The sequence below is a fragment of the Scardinius erythrophthalmus genome (genome assembly GCF_964197995.2).
Source record: "Scardinius erythrophthalmus genome assembly, chromosome: 11".
NCBI lineage: Eukaryota > Metazoa > Chordata > Actinopteri > Cypriniformes > Leuciscidae > Scardinius > Scardinius erythrophthalmus.
This window is the reverse complement of record NC_138231.1, coordinates 40,832,784-40,852,757: the sequence shown is the minus strand read 5'-3', so window position 1 is coordinate 40,852,757 and position 19,974 is coordinate 40,832,784. Positions and strand designations below refer to the sequence as shown.

Genomic DNA, 19,974 nt, shown 5'->3' with positions numbered 1-19,974 from the left:
GAAAAACTGGAAAGGTTTTATGGTGATATCTATAACTTAAACTTTTTACCCTATCCACCTGTAGTGTTTTGGCTGTGAATATTGCACCTATTGTTTCAATGACAATTACAAGAAAATGGGACCCTTATTTCAATGTTATACGGTGGATCCTTATTCAGGAGACATTGAACTTTCTAAAAATGTGGTATAACAACTTTTCCTCAAAAATGCCTACAGGGTTACCCAATCTTGAAGATTCGGACCTGACTAAAGTGAGAGAGTGTGTGTCTGACTTTTCTGGACAGCAGATGAGTCAATCAGCAGTCTGTCGTCACTGCGTCATAATCAAAGCCACACTGTTAGAAAAGAAAATGGCAATGTCAGATGCTTGTTCTCACATTTTTTTCTCTCAGCAAATTAGAATGTTTGATGGAAAGCACAACAATTGTTTCTAAACACAATACAGATCTCGCCTATATTTATGTTCATGTTAATTCCAAAATACTACAGAGGTTTATACATAAAAATGTTATATTATATATGTTATATTATCTGTTCCACCATTGGTCAGAGCACTGCCCACAAGGTTATGGCTCCAACAGCAATGTAATTTTTACACAGACAATCTATCCTGGCCTAGTGTACATGCTTGAAGATGTGCTTTTATTCATGCTGAGCGGAGTAAAACTTGTCTGGTACGACACACAGGTATTTTTATTTGTGTCAAGCGAGGTAGAACAAGTGATTGAGTACGTGTTGGGAAGAGACAATGACAGCAATGTATTCTGGGATTTGGTTACTTGTACCACTGAGCCATGACAATCTGAACAATCCCCAGCTTAGTCAGTGACATTTCCATCCACGTTTGTTCCTCTATCCTACTTTCACGGATCAAACACAGATAAATATGCTAAGCAGCATATGATCTAGACAGGCCTAAAAGTGACGGACCTTGATTATCCCATTGTATCCCAGTTGAGAACTTCCTTTCTTCCCTATTGGACATATACCAAAGTGAAACGAATACATAATTTATAATAAACACTGCAAAATTGCATTTAAAAAAATAAGACTTGTCAAATTTGATTTCATGGTATCCTCAATTAAACATAGCATAGTTTCCTACTAAGTCTGCACGAAAGCAAATGTTGAAATTTCTTTGTGCTTGGTCAAAACAAAAACTGTAGTGCTTCTCGACCACATGTTGACACAAGCTCAAAGTGTTTGACAGTTCTTTCTTTGTGTAAAGTCTAAGCAAACACATTGCTTAACCTCCTCGTCATACATTCGTGATTCGTGAACCATCACTGCGTTCTCCTTATCACCAGGTGAGGGAGTCAATGTGTGTCCAAAGACTGCCCATAAGGAGCTGGTTGCCAAGGAGACAGCAGCCAGAAAAATGATGGTCCTTGCAAAACAAACCAATTTACCTCAGTGACGTAGAAGAAGAGCATCCAGCATCAGTGGTGTGTGTGCGTATGTGTCAAGGTTCACAAGATAATTAAATTCACACCACTCATGCAGCCTCTAAATACAGATGTGCGCACCTCATGTGAGCCTTATCAAAAATCTGACAGGCAGAAAAAATGCAGTGCACATTACATAATGTTATCAAAATTGCCATCCTTGGCACCGCACTCCCCTAGTGACAATGAAAGAGGGCAACAATATCTATGCAGCCATTGGCCAATGAGCACTCTTGTACTAACTCCTTATTGGCTAGCCCCTCCAATCACATCACACCAATGAGGCGTCTTGTATCCATGAGAATGAAGCTTGTAGAGTTATTTAAATCTAACATGCATTTAACTTTATGAGGAACAGAGAAAGAGGTTTGTATGTATAGTGTGTTAGACAAACCATGTCAGTCTTGCTTGCAGAGTAGTTTTGAAATAACCCACTAAACAATGTGAGATGATAATTTCAACACTGCATGAAGAAAATTTTCTTATTCCTTTATATATGTGAATTTGCTTACTAATATTATTAATAGGCAGTCTACAGTAAGTCAGTCAGGATTTTTGATGTCATACAATTCAGCCAATGGGTGGACATATTCTCATAAGACTTAAATGTTTGTGGGAAATGACTATGTTAAAACCACAACAGACAAAACAGATGTCTCAGTTACAAAAGACAAACACATTATCCACTATTTGCATACTCTTTTGAAGGGATATTTCACCCAAACAATTTAAATGGTCATTTAACGTTACTCACCCTCAAGCTGTTCCAAACCTGTCTGAGTTTCTTTCTTCTGTTGAACACAAAAGAAGATATTTTGTCTGGTTACCGACATTCTTCAAAATATCTTCTTTTGTGTTCAACAGAAGAAAAGAAACTCATACAGGTTTGGAAAAAAATGAGGAGTAAATGATGACAGAATTTTCATTTTTGGGTGAACTATCCCTTTAAAGTTACCTACTTCAAGAAACCTGAGCTATTTCTGAAAGGAAAATACTGTCCTAATTAGAACAAGGCTAAAACTAGTAGCTTTAAATTCCTCTTGTATGTGTCACACTTGTTATCTCTCATGTGTGGTTACGTGTCGCCTCGTGACTCTGTGGGCCTGAATTTTAGGATTTTGCATTGAACACACCAGGCATATGAGTTTTGGGGAGGAATATGAATGAAGCCTTAATTTAGTTTAATTCTAAATAAAAAATGAATGTACTTTGTTTTCGTTACAATAGGTCAAAGTTTTTGTATAATATTGAATTGAAAAATGGTCTCACCTTTTTCCGTTGGAAATGTGTTATGGCTGATGCTCACAAGATTTAAAACACACCTATATATTAAGGTAATCAACTCTCTATGTAATTACGGGTAATGAATCCTTATTACTTTGTTCTAACTCTTAAAAATGAAGAAAAAATGGCAAAGAAATAAAGTAAAAAGGCAGTAGGTTTCACATAACAAAAGCCTCCGTGTGTCACATGACCATGCGCGTGGCCGTGATTGACTCGGTGGTGTGCGTCCCTCTTTCTGTTGTCACACACGCTCATCTTTCCGGATTAAAGATGATGTATTTAAAACCGTGAAACCCAGGCTCGTTTGGAAATCAAGGTAAAGGGTATTTTTGTTGTGCTGTTTACATCACACACTGCCTAAAAGAGCAAATTTTCCGATGAAGTCGGCTGCAAGCAACGCTTGATACTAATAGTGTCATAGATTATTATTGTTGTTTTGTTGGTTTCCTGAATTTAAGATATCGAATCGAGTTGTTTATTGTACGAGTTTTTTATTCTTTAGTTTATTTTTTACGTTATAATTAAATGTTTTGTTTTGCTTCACCCGAGTTACTGTAGCAGCGTTATGTGTTTCCATGGTGACGGTGCGTGGACGCGCATTCTTGTCTTGCACTGAATGATATGACTCCGGTTAATAAACAGTTGAACACGTGTTTGCGGGGTGCATTTAAAATTAGAGTTAAAAAAAAAAGTAATAAAATATTAAATATTGAAAACTATAGGACAGCAAACCACTGTGAAGACTGAGGTAATATAAGAATGTCAAAAAATATGCAATAAAGTCTGCTATACATTTAAATCTGTATATTTACAAGAGGCCGTTAATTTTATTTAAAATATACATAAATGCCCCTCTTCCTTTTATCATAGTTATGCCTCTTTCCAACCAGTTTTGGTTATAGCATAGTGGTCAAGGTCTCAAGGTGATGATACACAGGGCAACTTTTTGAGCAATGTTGCTGGGCAGTCTTGCTGGTCGTTTGTTTCTTGGGCACTTTCCCATTGAAAATGGGCAATACATTTCTATCTGGATAATTTAGATCGGTCGTAGGCCCTGTGTCTCACCTGGTTGCCCATTGACGGCAACATTGCCCAGCAATATTGCTCAAAAAGTTGCCCTGTGTATCATCACCTTCAGGCTTTTGATACTGGTACACATCCCTATGGATCAAGCATGTCTGGGATGGAGCTCCAGCAGGACAAAAGTAAGCAGATCCACATGAGCCCTGGCCTCAGGAGGAGACAGACAAGTGCTGAGATAGTGTCAGAGGCTCGTCGCTCTCTCAGGACTCTTGCCACACAGCGACCTTTCACACCCCAGGAGAAGCATCGGCAGCTCTTTGGAGAATCCTCTTCTCGTGCACATGATGGGCGACCACCATCTGCATTCAGGTAAAACAACAACAGATATAATAAGCTTATTTGTTTATCACTTGTTTTGCATGTTTTTAATGCTTATTATAATATATTTGAATGGATTTTTATTATAGAGTGCAACAGTACCCGCCTATGTTTTCAGCAGCCTTGGTTCTGAAATAATTTTTCCCATTAGGATTTAAAAAAAATCTTCATTTGAGAGTTATAAGTCATGAACCGAACCAACCAGCTACGAGATCATTACAGTTATCATTACAAACTTTGATTTGAAGCAAAAAAGTATTTGAAAATTAGACAGTTAATAGTTAATGTGAGAAAGAACTACAATCCCATGAAGCGATTGATGTATATAAAACTATTGAATAAAAACTTTTTTTTTTGCAGAATCATGGGTAATGTACTGTAGGTTTTAAACATTAAACACGTTTAGGCTATTTAAAAATTAAGTCTTTAAGTTTATAAGTTATCGTTAAAAAACAATTCTCCTATGGAGAAAATGTATGTGTTTTTTTTTTTTTTTTTTTTTTTTTTTTTTACTTCCAGATCCCGACTATTGCACTCTATGAAGTACTTGAATTATAATATTAACCGTTTGCCTATTCATATAACTGGTATGCTGGTTTTAATTGCCTTCCCAAATTTCTTTTCTAGTCTTCATGGCCGCCATTTTGAAGTTCCTGACTCCAGGCCTGGCTCTGGTACTCGTCTCAGCCCACTGGAACATGTAAGAGGCTTTTTTAAAACTTTGTCTGACTAAAACAGGGAACAATAATTGAAGAGTTCTGTCATTCCTAGAAACCCAGGCTGTCTGTGTCCCTGGATGAGTATGGTGGTGACAATGAAGCAACTCTCCCCAAACCCCCAGCTGAACGAGGGAATACCAGGATAGGATCAGGAGGTTCTCGGGCCAGACTGCTTAGAGCAGCATCCATTCACCAACTACCCTTCATGACACCACACACAAAGAGTAAGAAAAGAAATAAGTGTTTTATTAATCTATATATCTATTTATTTTTATTTTTTCACAGGGATACTTCATCTTCTAAAAAATAAAGTGCTATGCAGTAATAGTGCTTACTCGCCTGTCAGACATATTGATAACCCTATATAACTTCATTGAGACAATCCGCTAGCTGTTGAAGTGTTTCACACCAAACCGAAATGAATAGACACTTCCAAAAATCAGATATAGATCAGTTTACAATATCCCCAGGATGTTACTCATGCCTTGAGTTTGCTTGCTTTGAGAAAACAAAATGTGTGTGTTTGTCCTGTCAAACTGTATAGGAGTAATCAGTAAGATTTAAAAAAATAAAAATAATAATTAAATCTATTTGTTTTTGACTGTTTGACTGTTTAAAGTTGTATTATTGTGTGCCTGTTCAGATATGTCTCTAGAGGCAAGGATCGAAGTAGACCAACCAGATGACAGAGAAAAGCTACATTATGCTAATGTTACAGAGCATAAAACAAAATCGTCCTCCGAAACTTCCCTGCACACACTTATCAAACACAGGTATGCCTTTTGAGCATAAGAGGTTACATATCAATTTAATGTACTCTTTTTGCTGCACATTCAGAGGTTTGAAATCAGCTTTGGGCTTCATAACAAAAACCTCTACTGTCAATACACCATCAAACTCACTTAGTAAATAGATTTATGCTCTGTGCCTGTTCAGAGAGTGTAGATCCCAGCGGCATTAATTCTTTCATTACCAATGTTTTTATAACCTGAGTTTGATATCCTCTTTTGTGTACATCTTCCATTACATGCAACAGAATTGTGTAATCTATCAGAAAGACCACGCTAAAAGCGCTCTCATTAATACATTGCCCAGAATGCTCACTTATGAAAATCGTAATGCATTGCATTCAATTTGGATGCATTTACGGACACTCTGGATTTTAATAGTAAGTTAAAGTCAAGCAGCAAGCCTCTCTCTCCTTCTTTCTCTACCATATCCTTGTTATAGTTGCTAATGGAGCGATATTAGATCATGCAGGCCGTTTGTGGCTGGCAGGCTGACTGGTCTGTTGACCACCAGTACAGTCTCATTTGAGATTCACAAGATGAGATCACGTCTCGGCCGAGGCATCCCATCAACAAAGAGGCATTATCGAGACAGTACAAAGCCCAAACATGATCAATGCCACAAAAACGCCTCGCCATACCATCATTTATTCAAAATCCTTAGGAAATACCCATGCCACATACGATAAAGATGAATGATTACAGTATAGTTATTAATTTTAGGCAGTACAAGTACATGAGACATTTGAGTGAGTTTAATCTGCTATTAATGATAGCACAGACTAAAGGAGTGTTAACAGTTATCTTGATTTGTGAGATAAAATTTACTGTGACACAGTGCATGACTAGCTCTGAGACGATCACATGAACATGTGGTTTCCTGTGTGTTGCAGTAGCCCTCACATACGTGCATGATTTAATGAACATTTTCTCAAGCACATTTTGAACGTTATCTATTTTTCATCAGTAACTGGTTTTGAGCAGTGCTTACAGTATAAGATATAATCAAAAAATTGGGCATTAAAATTCTGCATCAGGATATCACGACAGTGACCTCTTGTGTCTGCAAGGAAAATAGTAGAATTCAATGAGAATACTCTACTAGAAGCAATGTATTTAAAAAGTACCCACTGAACATACTTGTATTTATGTTGGTACATATTTAGCATTTATATCCACACAAACGTTTTCAAACGCCATCAAGGCTTTGTTGTTCATCTAACCACTGTTTCAAACACAATTATGTTATTTATTCTTTTTGTCTGGTCTGCATGTACAATTTGTTTACTGTATGTTTGTCATTAGCAGGATACCGCAAACTGATGTATCCACGGAAAGAGAATCAAAACCAGGTATATTGCTATTTCTGTACTGTAATAAATATACACTTGAAACCGCTATCCGGCAGTCAAACACGTGATAAACAAAGCGAAGTTCTCACAATCTTGTAAATCTTGCTCCTGACACAATCTTGCCAGTGGCCGCAAACATCTGATCGGATTGGAAACCTTAACCACTTTTGCTGCTGCAGTTTCTCAAGGTTCTTTATCCAGATGCTAGCTGATCGTTTGATCTGTTGTTTTCGCAACCCACACTGCTTCCTGCAGCTCGTCCACAATGCAAATGCTCACAGAAGCGTTTGAACAGAACAGACGCTAATGAAAAGGCACGTGGGTGGGTGTGAAGCTCTGACCTTTTCATGCTGTGTTGAACATTCTGTATTACATTCATATGCTTTAAGAACTGCTGGGGTGAACTGTCTGAATTTCCCTTCCAGGATCAATAACGTACATCTAACTGTCTATTTAAATATTTATCTGTCTGTCTGTCTAAAACCCACTATATGTCTTTCTGCTGTAGAAGCCAGGCTTGGGTATGGAGACCCACGTGATGACAACATGGACGAATCTGTGTTCTGGAACACTAAGGTCCTTCCGGTCCTTCAAGAATTTGAGTCCTTTGCTTCAGGTGATGATAAAATGACTCTCATGAATGTGCTTAATACACTCAAGTAATGATCTGATAACCTTAAAGAGCAAAGGGCCACGTTCTGTTTTGCTGTACATCATCAGACCAACAATATGTTTGCACAGAACTAGTCATTTCAAAATGAGAGAAAATGACTTTTTAATTGAAGTGCAATGCAATGTTTTAGGGTAGGAAAAACCTCAATGCCATTTTAATAGCTCCAAAAACATATATAGCATTCAGATTGATACCTGATGACTTTTCATTATCTTATGAGAACTTTATGAGAACAAAATTTCATGCCGTATACTCCTACCAGTCTTCTTTATTTAAGGAACATTTTTAAATAGTTTAAAGAGAAATAATACAGCAGTTCCAAAGTTATACACAAATAGTCAATTCCAACATAACAGCTCTGCTTTTTATTTTCCATTCACCCTAGTTCAGATTTTTAACAGTTCAAAAAAGTTTTTTTTCCCCTATTATTACTGACTTTAAATTTAGAAAGATAATCCTAATTCTGGGGTTTTTGGATTGTGCTTATGTAAGTTCGTACTAAGGAGCTGCAGTTCAGCACTTGAATGTGTCCCAGAGTGAAAGCAAACTGCAGGGAGAAAGAAAACACAATATCTGAATGCAGAGGAATAAAAACAAAGCTTGTGTTGAGCTTGGCACGCTATAAGCTTTTAAAGTCAAAGCATGTGGGAGAAAGGAACCATGAAATGCAATCTAATAGCAGTAAATATTTAAGCACTTTGAAAATTCAATAAAAATTCATTTGAAAGATAAATATCAAATATTTATTGTGCCAAGAGCCTCTCGGTTCATGCATAAAATACCATTCATATTCTCCATGGCATCATCGAAGGGTGCCGTCGGGGAGAATGCCAACCATCTTGGAAACAGATATGAGGAACAACATTTGTTTTAGCAAAAAATAGCTTTGGAAAAACGCAGCCCCTGCCTTATCCCCTAAAGGCAAGTTAGATACAGCAAGTATAAGGCATTGCCAGTGCACAGAATGGTTAAAAAGCATGTAGAAATGAATAATTATTCTGGATGCAAAGATGAATGGAAAAAAATATTGATTAAAATTGAAGTCTATTGAAGTCTAATCTAACTTAAAACTTTTTGACATATTATGTTGTCATAGCCAGTACTGACAGTAAAGAGCCATTATACACACTAATGATGCATACCATACCATAGCCTAAAGGGCCATGTAAACTTTGTCAGTGGGTGTTGACATGTGGGTCAAATGTCACTGAAATATCAGTAAGCCTACTCTGTGTACACATCAGTTCAGCTGAATGAAAGAGTCTGTGTGTCCCACAGACTACTCCTCTTTCCCTGTCCTTCACAGGGACAGTTGAAGGATGACAATGCTGCAATTAATACTGTGGGAGACATTCAGTTCGAAATGCGACCTTGACACTGTTACATATTTTGTGCACTGGAACATACAGAGTACTGATCAGGTTTTGTCTCTTTACAAAAAAAACAATCCTTATAGGTGATGGCGTGTCAGATGAGATTGTGGGACAGCTGTGTAACTCATGCAATGGCCTCCATGACGCCCTAGCGGAGAGAGACATGCTGGGAAGGCAGTGTAAAAAGAGGTCCGCCATCCTTAGGAGGCTCTTCAGACTTATAGATGTGGGATCGGACCGACTTAACTTAACATTAGCCAAACTTATTCTGGCAGTGAGTATATAGAGTCACACACACACACACACACACACACATGCCCGGTTTCGCTATCTTTGTGGGGACTCTCAATAGGCGTAATGATTTGTTTACTATACAAACTGTATATTCTATCCCCTTACACTAACCCTACACCTAAACCTACCCATCACACAAAACTTTCTGCATTTTTACATTATCAAAAAAACATAATTTAGTATGTTTATTAATCCATTTCCCTTGTGGGGACCGCTGGCTGGTCTACACAGTGTAGGTGATCTCAGGTTTTACTATCCTTGTGGGGTCATCTGGTCCTCACAATATATGACAAACCTCTACACACACACACTCAAACACAAACACAAAATATGACCTTTAAACCTTGTATTTGGTAAAAAATCTGGATGTGATTGCCATGGTCTGGGTCAAATTTACCCTAATTGGTTTCAATGCAATTACCTATGAAAAACGAACAAAAAAATCTACTCGGTACTCCTTTAAAACATTAATACTTCTCGCACATTACAAAAAAATAAACATGACAAAAGAATGTATATTTTAAAACTGTATTTAACAATTTTCTTAACACATTTTTCATTGTGGTTTCGCTTTCCAGCGAACTGACAACTGAGCACACATAAAAATGTACGCCTTCAATGCATTGTAAGTTTCTTCAGATAAAAGCATTCGCCAAATACATAAATGGAAATACAAATGGCTTCATGGCTGAGAAACTGACAAATACATTTAAAAAAAAATATTTTGGTTCTGTGCAGCTGTCTTAAACAGCATAATCTTGTCTGAAACATCTGAAATTTGAAATAATTTACAGAACCTTATTGCTGTTGTCTATATTACAAGCTCAATGTGAGTGGAAACAACTTGCTGAACATCTGCAAACTCGTCTTCAAAATCAGCCGGAACGCTAGTAACGACGCCATGTTCCTCACCGACTCCATCCTAGGTTAGACCTGATTATTGTATAACTCACCTTGACTCTCTAAGCTCAACCAGGCATTATCTCTAACTTCAGCCCATTGTGTGTGTGTGTTTCCACACAGACTCCCTTCTGTGTCAGCTACAGTGTGAGGATGTGTGGAGTAAAGGTGAGGCCGTGCTGTACTGTGTCGGCTCACTGAAGCTCCTCTCAGGAAACAGTGCCATCTCCAGTCTGCTGCTGGCTAAAGACTTCATCGGCACACTGCTACAGCTGTCAAAGAGACTGATGCATGGTCCATTTACAACTTCAGCTAATTTAACTACTCAGAGGTCAGAGGGAGAAGGCCAGCGTGTCATCGCAGGACACATACTGGTACAGGTGGGTGGTCTTTGATGGTTGCATATTTTGGGCAGGTCTCAAAGTTCCTTTATTGTCATCTCTAACCCTGTTTTTCACACACATACCCCCATATACACCAAAACTAAGGAAACTGGCAAGCCACAAATGAACAAACTTTTTGGTGTATCAAATGTGACATCTTAAAGGAGATAGTTCACCCAAAAATTACCTTTATGTCTTTCTTTCATCTGTGGAACACAAGAGAAGACATTTTGAAGAAGAACGGTTTTGGTTACCATTGTCTTTCATTGTATGGACCAAAAAACACAGAGACATTTCTCAAATTATCTTCTTTTATGTTCCACCGAGGAAAGAAAGTCATACAGTTTTGAAGGTGAGTAAATAATGACAGAATTTTAATTTTTAGGTCAACTATCCCTTTAAAAAATGCAGAGAGACTTTTCTGTAATGTATTTTTTTGTCTCAAAAACACTTAGGATCCCATCATACATGTCCACAGTGACCGAGGACACGTGCTTCCCTTATGTGCTGTAATAGTGCTTTGTGCAGCACACATACACCGCCATAGATACACAAATAGGTTTGCATTGCAAACATGGTAAATCTGTGTCTTTAAGACTTTAAAACAGGAGGAATAGAACATGCTTAAACCCCACCCGGACATTTCTCAGAACTCTGCTCTGGGAGCAAAACGGAACAAAATGTGAGCGCTTCACAAGGGTGGGGTTGCATAGGGTTGAAAAAAAGGGTGGATTTTAATGTGCTTTTCCTCTGCTTTTGTTTTTGCTTTTGTCTGGGAGGATGCCCTTTTTCCACTTCCCCGTGTCCATATTTTACTTTATACTGAAAGTACGTTGCACAGGGAATTATTTAACTCTGCCCAAACAAACTTCCTGAACTTGGCACGCATAGTTTGATGTTCAGCGCCAATTGCCGTGCCACTCATTAGCATGTTGGCAGACGGAAATGAGGGTTTTTATGAAAGTACCAAGCAGCTCTAGCAGGCACCCTCCATGTACCCTAATCAGTGTCCTAAGCTCTTGATGGAGAGATTTATGAGGCCACTTTTCAAGGCCTTCTGTTATTTCTTCTTGATTATAAGTGCTTCCACTTTTATATGCATCTCTACTCGTTAGGCAATAATACGCACACACGCACACCTGCTGCACAGTGCCTTATTCACACTCAGTTACCAAACACACATACAGTTGCACACAGTCTTGACCTCTTCACCCTTTCTAGGTCACTGCAGCTTTGAGAAATATAGCTGACCAGTCTGAGTCTCGGCCTTCCTTCCTGTCCAACAAGGCATTCGTTACTCTTTGCTTGATTCTGGAGAACCATCGTAATGACCTCGACATCTGCATTAATGTGGCCCGAATATTCAGGTGAGGATCGAAGTAAGTGTTCAGAGCCGTGGTTCTCAGCCTTTTTGAGTCCAAGGCTCCCATTGGTAAAATTATCATTATCATATGGCAGTGCTTGGCATAACTAGAAAACTTGAATGTATGTTTATTATACACATGCCCATGGATTTTATTCATTTACAATACTTTTCCAGGTCTAAAAATCAAACTTTTAAAAATTAGACTATGTATATATCTAGGTTTTCCAAGACTGTGGGAACCCTAGTTCTTCAAAAGAAAAAAAAGAAAGAAAAAAGTTTAATTAAAATAACAAATATATGATTTTAGTAGTTTAGTCGATTAATGTTCATCTTGAGGCCCCTAGTGGGCCCCGGTCCCCTGGTTGAGAACCACTGGTTTAGTGTTTTATAATGCACTGGTATATACAGTAAATACATTTTTAGTATCCACCAGGTGAGAGACGTTCTAATTTGATTTAGTTCGAGCTTTCTGATTAGTGTTGATAAAGTTGTGCCACGTGATGTGTGAGAATATGTTTGTGTGTGCTCTGTCTCCAGCAAGCTGTCCACCTACACTGAATGCTGTCATGCACTAGCTGAGACGCCACGCTGCTGCAGCCTATTTTTGGACCTTCTAGGCAAACACAGCAGGAAACAGGTGAGTTTGGATCAAACATATGTCCACGCACGCTTTGACGTAAACTGAAACAAGCACACACATGTAAGCATATAGGCTGCATGTTCCGCTTTCTGCTCTCAAGTGAAACTTGAGCAATGGTCTATGAAGGTGTGTGTGTTTTTCTCTTCGTTTTATTTCGGTACAGACAGTTCAGATGTTCTTCTCTCTCTTTCCTTCTGGCACTGAGAGTAATGAGATCATGTGCTCCTAATCTCATAAAGAATAAACACGGTTCACAGTGTTTACTAGGTATCATAAACTAGAGTCTCACACATACTGTGCCTCAAATAGGGACATACTGTCCACTAGACTACTGGCTGAAGTCACTTTTTTCATATTTTCTAAATGAAAACAGAAAGGAGTTGTTGAAAAACATGTTTGATAAAAAAGTTCACCAAAGGCTGCTGGTTATTCGTGTGGGTTTAGTGGATCAACCATGAAACCACTGAATACCAGGCCTGTCAATTTAATGAAAGTATTTAATGAAAAGTTTTGTGAATGAAGTTTTTCATAGTTAGATCTAGTAATAAAATAGGTTTATTAAAATTATTAGGTTTAACGACTTGTAAATGAATGTAACTTTACTTGTGCTTTATGACTAAACAAAATGACTTATTTCTGAAACTGCTTAATAATGCACTGTATAAACAACATGGGACTCAATGAAAATATGCAATGATGAAATAAAATGTTCCCCAAATATTATGGTACACATTTTAGATATGTATGCCACTTATCTGCAGTCCTGGTGTTTGCATTCATATTTGTATGAATGCAGGTGTTAATAATAAAATAATAATTATTAACCACTGGTATTAAAATAAAAATAATTAATATGGTATTAATTAAAATAATAATAAATAAATAAATAAAATATTATTATTATTATTTATTTATTTAATTATTATTTTTTGTTTTGTTTTGATGATTGAATTCCACAATCCAATTCCCCAATTACTTTACTTTTGTTAAACATCCCTTTTTGGCTTGATTTATTAATAAATACATATTTATTTTTAAATATATTTATAAGAAATATATCAAATTAAAATTCTAAATGAAATACAGTATGTGCATGCCTTCCAGGTCACTGTAATTTTCACAAGTAAGACATGTTCCTCGATCAACATATTTGTTGATCCTGGAACAACATTCCTGTCTGAAAATGTAATCCTAACCCTTTCTCTACCCCTAAACCTAACCCTGCCCATAAGTTATCTCTAAATTTAGAGGGAAATGATAGGTTGATTGTAAGCCTAAACTTGACATAAACTGTAAACTTGTCCCTCAAATCTGATTGGTTGATTGGAATGGAATGAACAATGTATGCTGATCCCGGAACAGGGTGTACTTGGCAAAATCATGTTCACCACACACACACATCATGTTCACCACACACACACACACACACACACACACACACACACACACACACACACACACACACACACACACACACACACACACACACATAATTTATTACGTGTTAACACTTTAACTTACAATGACCTACTAAACACACCTGTCCTCTTTTCTTATGTGCAGGATCTAGTAGTGCGTCTCCTGTTCACTCTAGGAAATCTGACATCCAAGAGCATTGAAGCCAGGGAGAGAGTTTATGATGAGGAAGGAGGGATAGATGTCCTCTTAGATCTTTTCCAGGCCTACCAGGAAACACTATCGTCATCTGAGCAATGTCATGCCCCTGAGAAAGAGGACATCCTGGTCAAACTGATCAGACTGCTGGCCAACCTGGCCATCCATCCCACCGTGGGCACGGCACTAGCTGCCAACTCACTGTGTGTGCAGCTGCTACTGGAACTACTGGGTAAAAAAAAACATAATCATGTCATATACACACACACAATCTTTTGAGCACTTTATTTGTTCAGTTCTACATTCTACTACCATTCAACAAAAGTCATTTTTACGAAAATCCCACACGGAACGTACTTTAGAGATACTGTAATGTATTCACTCATGCATTTCAATGCGGTTGTCACTCTCAAAGCATTGTACGTGTGACCAATGGCTATCAGAAGCAATCTAACTTTAAACACGACAACACAGATGTTTCAGACTAAGTTTAGTTCCTTGAACTTGAACGAATGTGCAAGTTGGTTGCTCTGCACCGTGCAAATCACATGATGTTCTCTCCATGTCAGTTACTGGCACAGACCCTCAAGTTACTGCATCCTCTCCAATGACGAGAACACCCGCTCTGCAAACTGTTCGTTTTTCTCCTGCATAGCTCTTTGTTTGATGAGCAGGGTGTTCTCAGAGTTGCAGTGTGGTTTCATGGTGATGGATGCATGAGGAAGTTTCAGAAGCAGGCATGCTAGGGTGAAAAGGTGGTTATGTGTTTCCTTTTTGAAATAGAGAAGGAGATTTTTGTCCTGTGGAAATATTTGTCCTATATCGTTTTTAGAATGTGAGAAAGTAAAATGAAAGCTTTCTGCTGGATTCCTACAGGTTAGAGGATGCCGTCGTTTTTTTAGAACAGAGATGTGGACAGTTAGAGAGGAAATGGGTGGGAGATTTATTCTTCCTCGCTTATCTACCTTATGTCTGCTACATTAAAATGACATCCTGTTATGATGAAAATAAAAATCGAGAAGGAAAAAGAAACTGAGAAATCAAGGGTGACAATGACCGAGCATTCGCCACAACAAAAGGTGTTTCGAAACAAACTCGCACTTTGCAGTGACGCACAAACACTGACAGAGCAAACCGCACTTTGAACGAGAAGTACAGGATCTTACTACAGTCATATGCGCTTGTCAGATTCTGACTACCTCAAATTTGGATTTATCATGAAGTACTCCGTCTGAAATTCACACGAATGGTTTTGAAACTTCTCGAGGAGGAAGTGATACCTGATTAGCACTGCGCGATATGATCTTCAATACCAAGAAGTGAATCGTCTGGCAGCTGCTATATTGTATCTTGCCTAGTCCGGTAAACGTGTAAAAGTGTTTCTCATATGGGAATGAACCTACTTTTAAATAGTCTTATGACTTTGGTCAAAACAAAAAGTGAATCGGTCTACTTAAGTAGACAGTATTTTTAATTTCACACCTACGGATACATGAATACTTGCACATTTGTTTCCCATAAAAAAGTGCCAGGACAGTAGCCAGGACAGTGGGATGTAAATAAAAGGGTTTAGTTACTGTCTGTTTTTGTTCTGCCGACTAAGAAAAAGTTCAAACAAAGCCACAGCAAAAATCGCTGGAACATCAAGCCAATTGTTTTTGAACGAATCGGGTGAATGATTCAATGACTCATTCATAAAGACAGTCGCTTGTTTTGTTCCCGATTGAACAAATCGTTTAAATTCACGATTCAATGCCATAAAGTCAGTAATTTGTCGCCACCTACTCTCATAATGATGTATCCTGCTGAATAGGTGGCTAAAAACTAAGACAAGCAAAGTGATTTGACGAACAATCTTGTCTAAATAAATTAAAAATAAAACCCTAAAAAAATCTAAGTGAATTTATGCATCACATTTTAAAAAGAATTAATATATTTGTTTATGTAATGTTTTAGTAATTTTGTGTTTTGGTTTTGTTTTTATTATTATTATTTTAATTAAGTTAAAATAAATTAAAATGAAAAATGTTCCCCTGTCAACTATATGCAATAAAATAAGTTTTTATTTCACTTAACATTTAATTTATTTAAAAAAAAACAATTTGGTTAAGATTTGCTAGATTTAACAGTGTTATTGTTTTTTTAAAGAGTAGCTTCAGTAGCCTTTTATGGCAAATGTAATAAAAAAAATGAAGGAAATGAACATGCATAATAAATGATTCATAATCATAATGGTGCATCTCTATTCTGTTATATATGCCATTCCAAATAGATGCCGTGTAACTGATCAAGTTTTCTGTTTCCTTTGCTCTTGTCTCTCAGGGTGCAGGTGTGTGAAGAAGAGTGAAGAGTTAGTGATTAATGCTGTGGCCACCATCAACAACTTGTCTTACTACCAAGGCGAAAGCTCAGTGGTCCGTTCCGAGCACACACACATCTCACAGTGTAAGATGAGTGTGTGTGTGTGTGTGTGTGTGTGTGTGTGTGTGTGAACAGTCTGAATGTTGCATCTGTCTTTGTCCTTCAGTGATTTCCCCCTCCCGTCTGTCCTTCTGTCATTGCAGTGCTGCTAAAGCTCTTGCTGAGCTCCAGTATGGATGCTGTTTTGGAGGCCACACGTGTTTTTGGAAATCTGTCGCAGATCAGAGACGTGAGACACTTCATCATGCAGCACAAAGGTTCGAGACGTTCTCTCTGCTAGTTTTTGTCTGTCTCAAATCCCGCAGAGGCTGACGTTGTACTCCTGTTTTTATGTGTCAGTGGAGCAGTTCGTGGTAACCCTTCTGGACTCCAAGACCCCTGATGTGTGTTTCTCTGCATGTGGAGTTCTCATCAACTTATCTGCAGACCCAGACAACAGGGCCGCACTGAGGGTCGAGGGAACCATTCAGAAGTAACTTGCCTGTCTCTTCAGTGTGCTTTCTTCTTTTGACTGTACTGTATAGTGTTTAAGCACTGTGCTTTCTCTGACTCTCCCTACTGCAGGCTTATTGACTGTCTGCGTGATTTCGGGCCTCAGGATTGGCATCTGGCCGCTGTGGTGTGTCAGACTCTGTGGAACTGCTCTTTAGATGGAGAGCTGCAACACTCTCAAAAGCTGCTGGAGATCTTACAGCTCTACACGGGTGCATATAAACACAATCACTAGAACTGGAATATATATATCTATATTAGTGCTGTCAGTTAAACGCGTTATTAATGGCGTTAACGCAAACCCATTTTAACGACGTAAATTTTTTTATCGTGAGATTAACGTTCTTTTTGGCCTAGCAAACTTTGTAGTTTTTTTCACATGCTGTTGCAACAAGTAGTAATGTTAGAAAAACTACAACACCACACCGGATCTAGCTAGACCAGAAACAAAACAACAGGCAACACACACTTGTTTGGGCTTTTGCGAGCCGGCCGAAGAGTAGAAGGCTAACGTTACGTTTTGAGTGGATGGCAAATGCTAGATGCCGAAATGGATGCCAATAAGATTCTGAATGGAAAGTTTACTTTTAAAAAGTTGCCAAATGGTTCCATTGACTAGACCAAAGTGATCTGTGTGTTTTGTCGTTGTGAACTGAGCGATCATCGCAGCACGTCCAGCCTGAAACACCACTGGATGGCCAAGCATTCTCTGATGCGATTATTTGCTCCAAGTGAGAATGTTAGTGTGAAACTGAACGCTACAGTATATGCCAATGTTGTTTAAAATAAAAAAAACATTTGCACAAAGCAAGCCGATCCACTTTTCCATGTTGATAAGAGCATTAAAATGAGAAAAAAATAATGGGACAAAAAGAAATCAAGGACATTTAGAATAGATAAAAATGTGCGATTAATTGTGAGTTAACTATGACATTAATGCGATTAAATATTTTAATCGTTTGACAGCACTAATATATATATATATATATATATATATATATATATATATATATATAAATATATATATGTATGCACATACACATATACTGTACATACTTGTGGATGTGTGTGTGTATATATTATAAATTATAAAATTCATACACTAGAGTCGGTAGTGTGCATGCATAGTATAAGTGTATAGTGTGTCATTTTGGTCACAAAGTAAATGTTTTGTTTTCTGTTTTGCGCAGACAGAGGAGCTTTGCAATGGCCTTCTGATGATGGAGTCAGACAGGTTCAGGAAGCATGCTGGGAGCTGCTCTTTTTGCCTGTTGCTGAGAGGCTAAGACAACGTTTACATATTGAAGACACTACTGGAATCTTTCGGTAAACTCCACCGATTCACACGATTGTGTCTCTATGTACTGTACATACGCATTGAGGAGTGAGACAGTGTGTATATTGAACATATTTGTTGTGAATGGTTATTAATTACAACCAACATATATTTTTAATAAAATACATTTCAGATGTTTATTATTCAACCTGATGCTGCTGTATTTACAGTAGCTATGATAGGAGAAAGCATGAATTGTTGTCAGACACAGAAAGCAAGTCTATGTGTGAAGAAGGCCACACTGATGTACTGTACGTGTAGAAATCACTCATGAGCTTCTCAGTGATCTCAAAGACTTTATTAAGCAGACACTTCCAGAAAAGTCTGTAAAGAACACAGAATAGAAACAGTCATACCTTCCTAAGACAATCACACCAAACTGATATAATATGGCACTTGCTTCCCTCTTACACTTCACAGCTACAGTCTATACATTAATATTGTTTACACAGCTGCCCTAGAGGTGACATGCTTAAAAGCCAATGACCAAAACATGATTTTGTGAATTTTATTGGAATTACTATATGATGTACAGTACTGTGATTTTAACTTTTTCCTCTCAATGTTGAGTGTGTAAAGTCTGAAGCAATTCAACCTCTAAGGGATTTTTTTTTCTTCAGAAAAGAACAGAGCGTTTACAAGACTTCTCACTTTATTATTTGAAAATTACCCTACGGTGATTTCCATATAACGATCCTTTACCGGCACTGAATGGCCACCAGCCTCACAACCACAGATAAAACAGGGAAATTGCCAGCAACCTAAGGGAAAATTTCATTATTTATGCAAACAGGGATTGTTCTCAGGTCAACAGTTACTTCCTGTAATCCTCGCTGTGAGAAGACGAATTGCCGCCTTCAACATTGTGTGTTTAAATCATTAGTGCACAGCAGGAGATGTTAGTGTCTCTGTGGTGATGTACTGTGGTGCTACACGGGTCTTTGAAGATGAGTAGATGTTTATGGACATGAAAACATTGATTATGTGACCTAAAAGCTACATCAATGATATTTTAAAGTGTTATTCTTAATAAGCACAAACGTAAGAATAAGAAGACCTTCAATTCTTGTGGTATGAGGTGTTTAGACTGCTCTTTTGTTGCAATTAATACTGAATAACAATGTTTGCTTGGTGTAATGCATCATCGTAATGCGACTTTTTCAGGGAAGAAAGAAAACTTTTGATTAAATTATAAATGATACAACCAGTGAAATATCATTTTTTATTTTTTTTATCAAATATTTTCTTATAAAAGTGTCAGTAACTGACATAAGTCTCTCAAGTCTGACTTAAAACCTCCTCATTTCCATTTCCAAAGGAAAAAGTACCATCCCTCTAGTCCTGCCATCATCAGAATGCAGTACTTAACTGGTTTTAGTAAACAAAAAAAGACAGCAGAGAATCCACCCCGCTTGAAAAGAAAACACACACACACGCACACACACACACACACACACTCGAAACAAAACTGCTTAGTTACACTGATTAAAGTT

General features: G+C 37.7%; 2 protein-coding genes across 4 annotated transcripts in view; one reads left to right on the top strand and one right to left on the bottom strand.

The window, feature by feature from the left end:
• The first annotated feature begins 2,923 nt into the window (after positions 1–2,923).
• armc2 (armadillo repeat containing 2) lies at positions 2,924–18,617 on the top strand. Its single transcript, XM_081379299.1, has 18 exons — positions 2,924–3,045; positions 3,868–4,121; positions 4,758–4,830; positions 4,902–5,073; positions 5,493–5,622; positions 6,943–6,989; positions 7,498–7,605; positions 9,119–9,309; positions 10,153–10,255; positions 10,353–10,609; positions 11,834–11,979; positions 12,516–12,615; positions 14,182–14,464; positions 16,555–16,677; positions 16,797–16,910; positions 16,993–17,125; positions 17,218–17,357; positions 18,336–18,617. The coding sequence occupies exons 2-18, from the start codon at positions 3,904–3,906 to the stop codon at positions 18,473–18,475; spliced, it is 2,478 nt and encodes an 825-aa protein (XP_081235425.1). The 5' UTR covers positions 2,924–3,045; positions 3,868–3,903; the 3' UTR covers positions 18,476–18,617.
• Positions 18,618–19,689: 1,072 nt separating this feature from the next.
• Positions 19,690–19,974, bottom strand: part of sesn1 (sestrin 1) — a 46,272-nt gene continuing 45,987 nt past the window's right edge. For all 3 annotated transcript variants that reach the window (XM_081379305.1, XM_081379307.1, XM_081379306.1), the window contains one exon: positions 19,690–19,974. This exon is cut by the window's right edge and continues 1,328 nt beyond it. The gene's annotated coding sequence lies outside the window, so the exon portion shown is untranslated.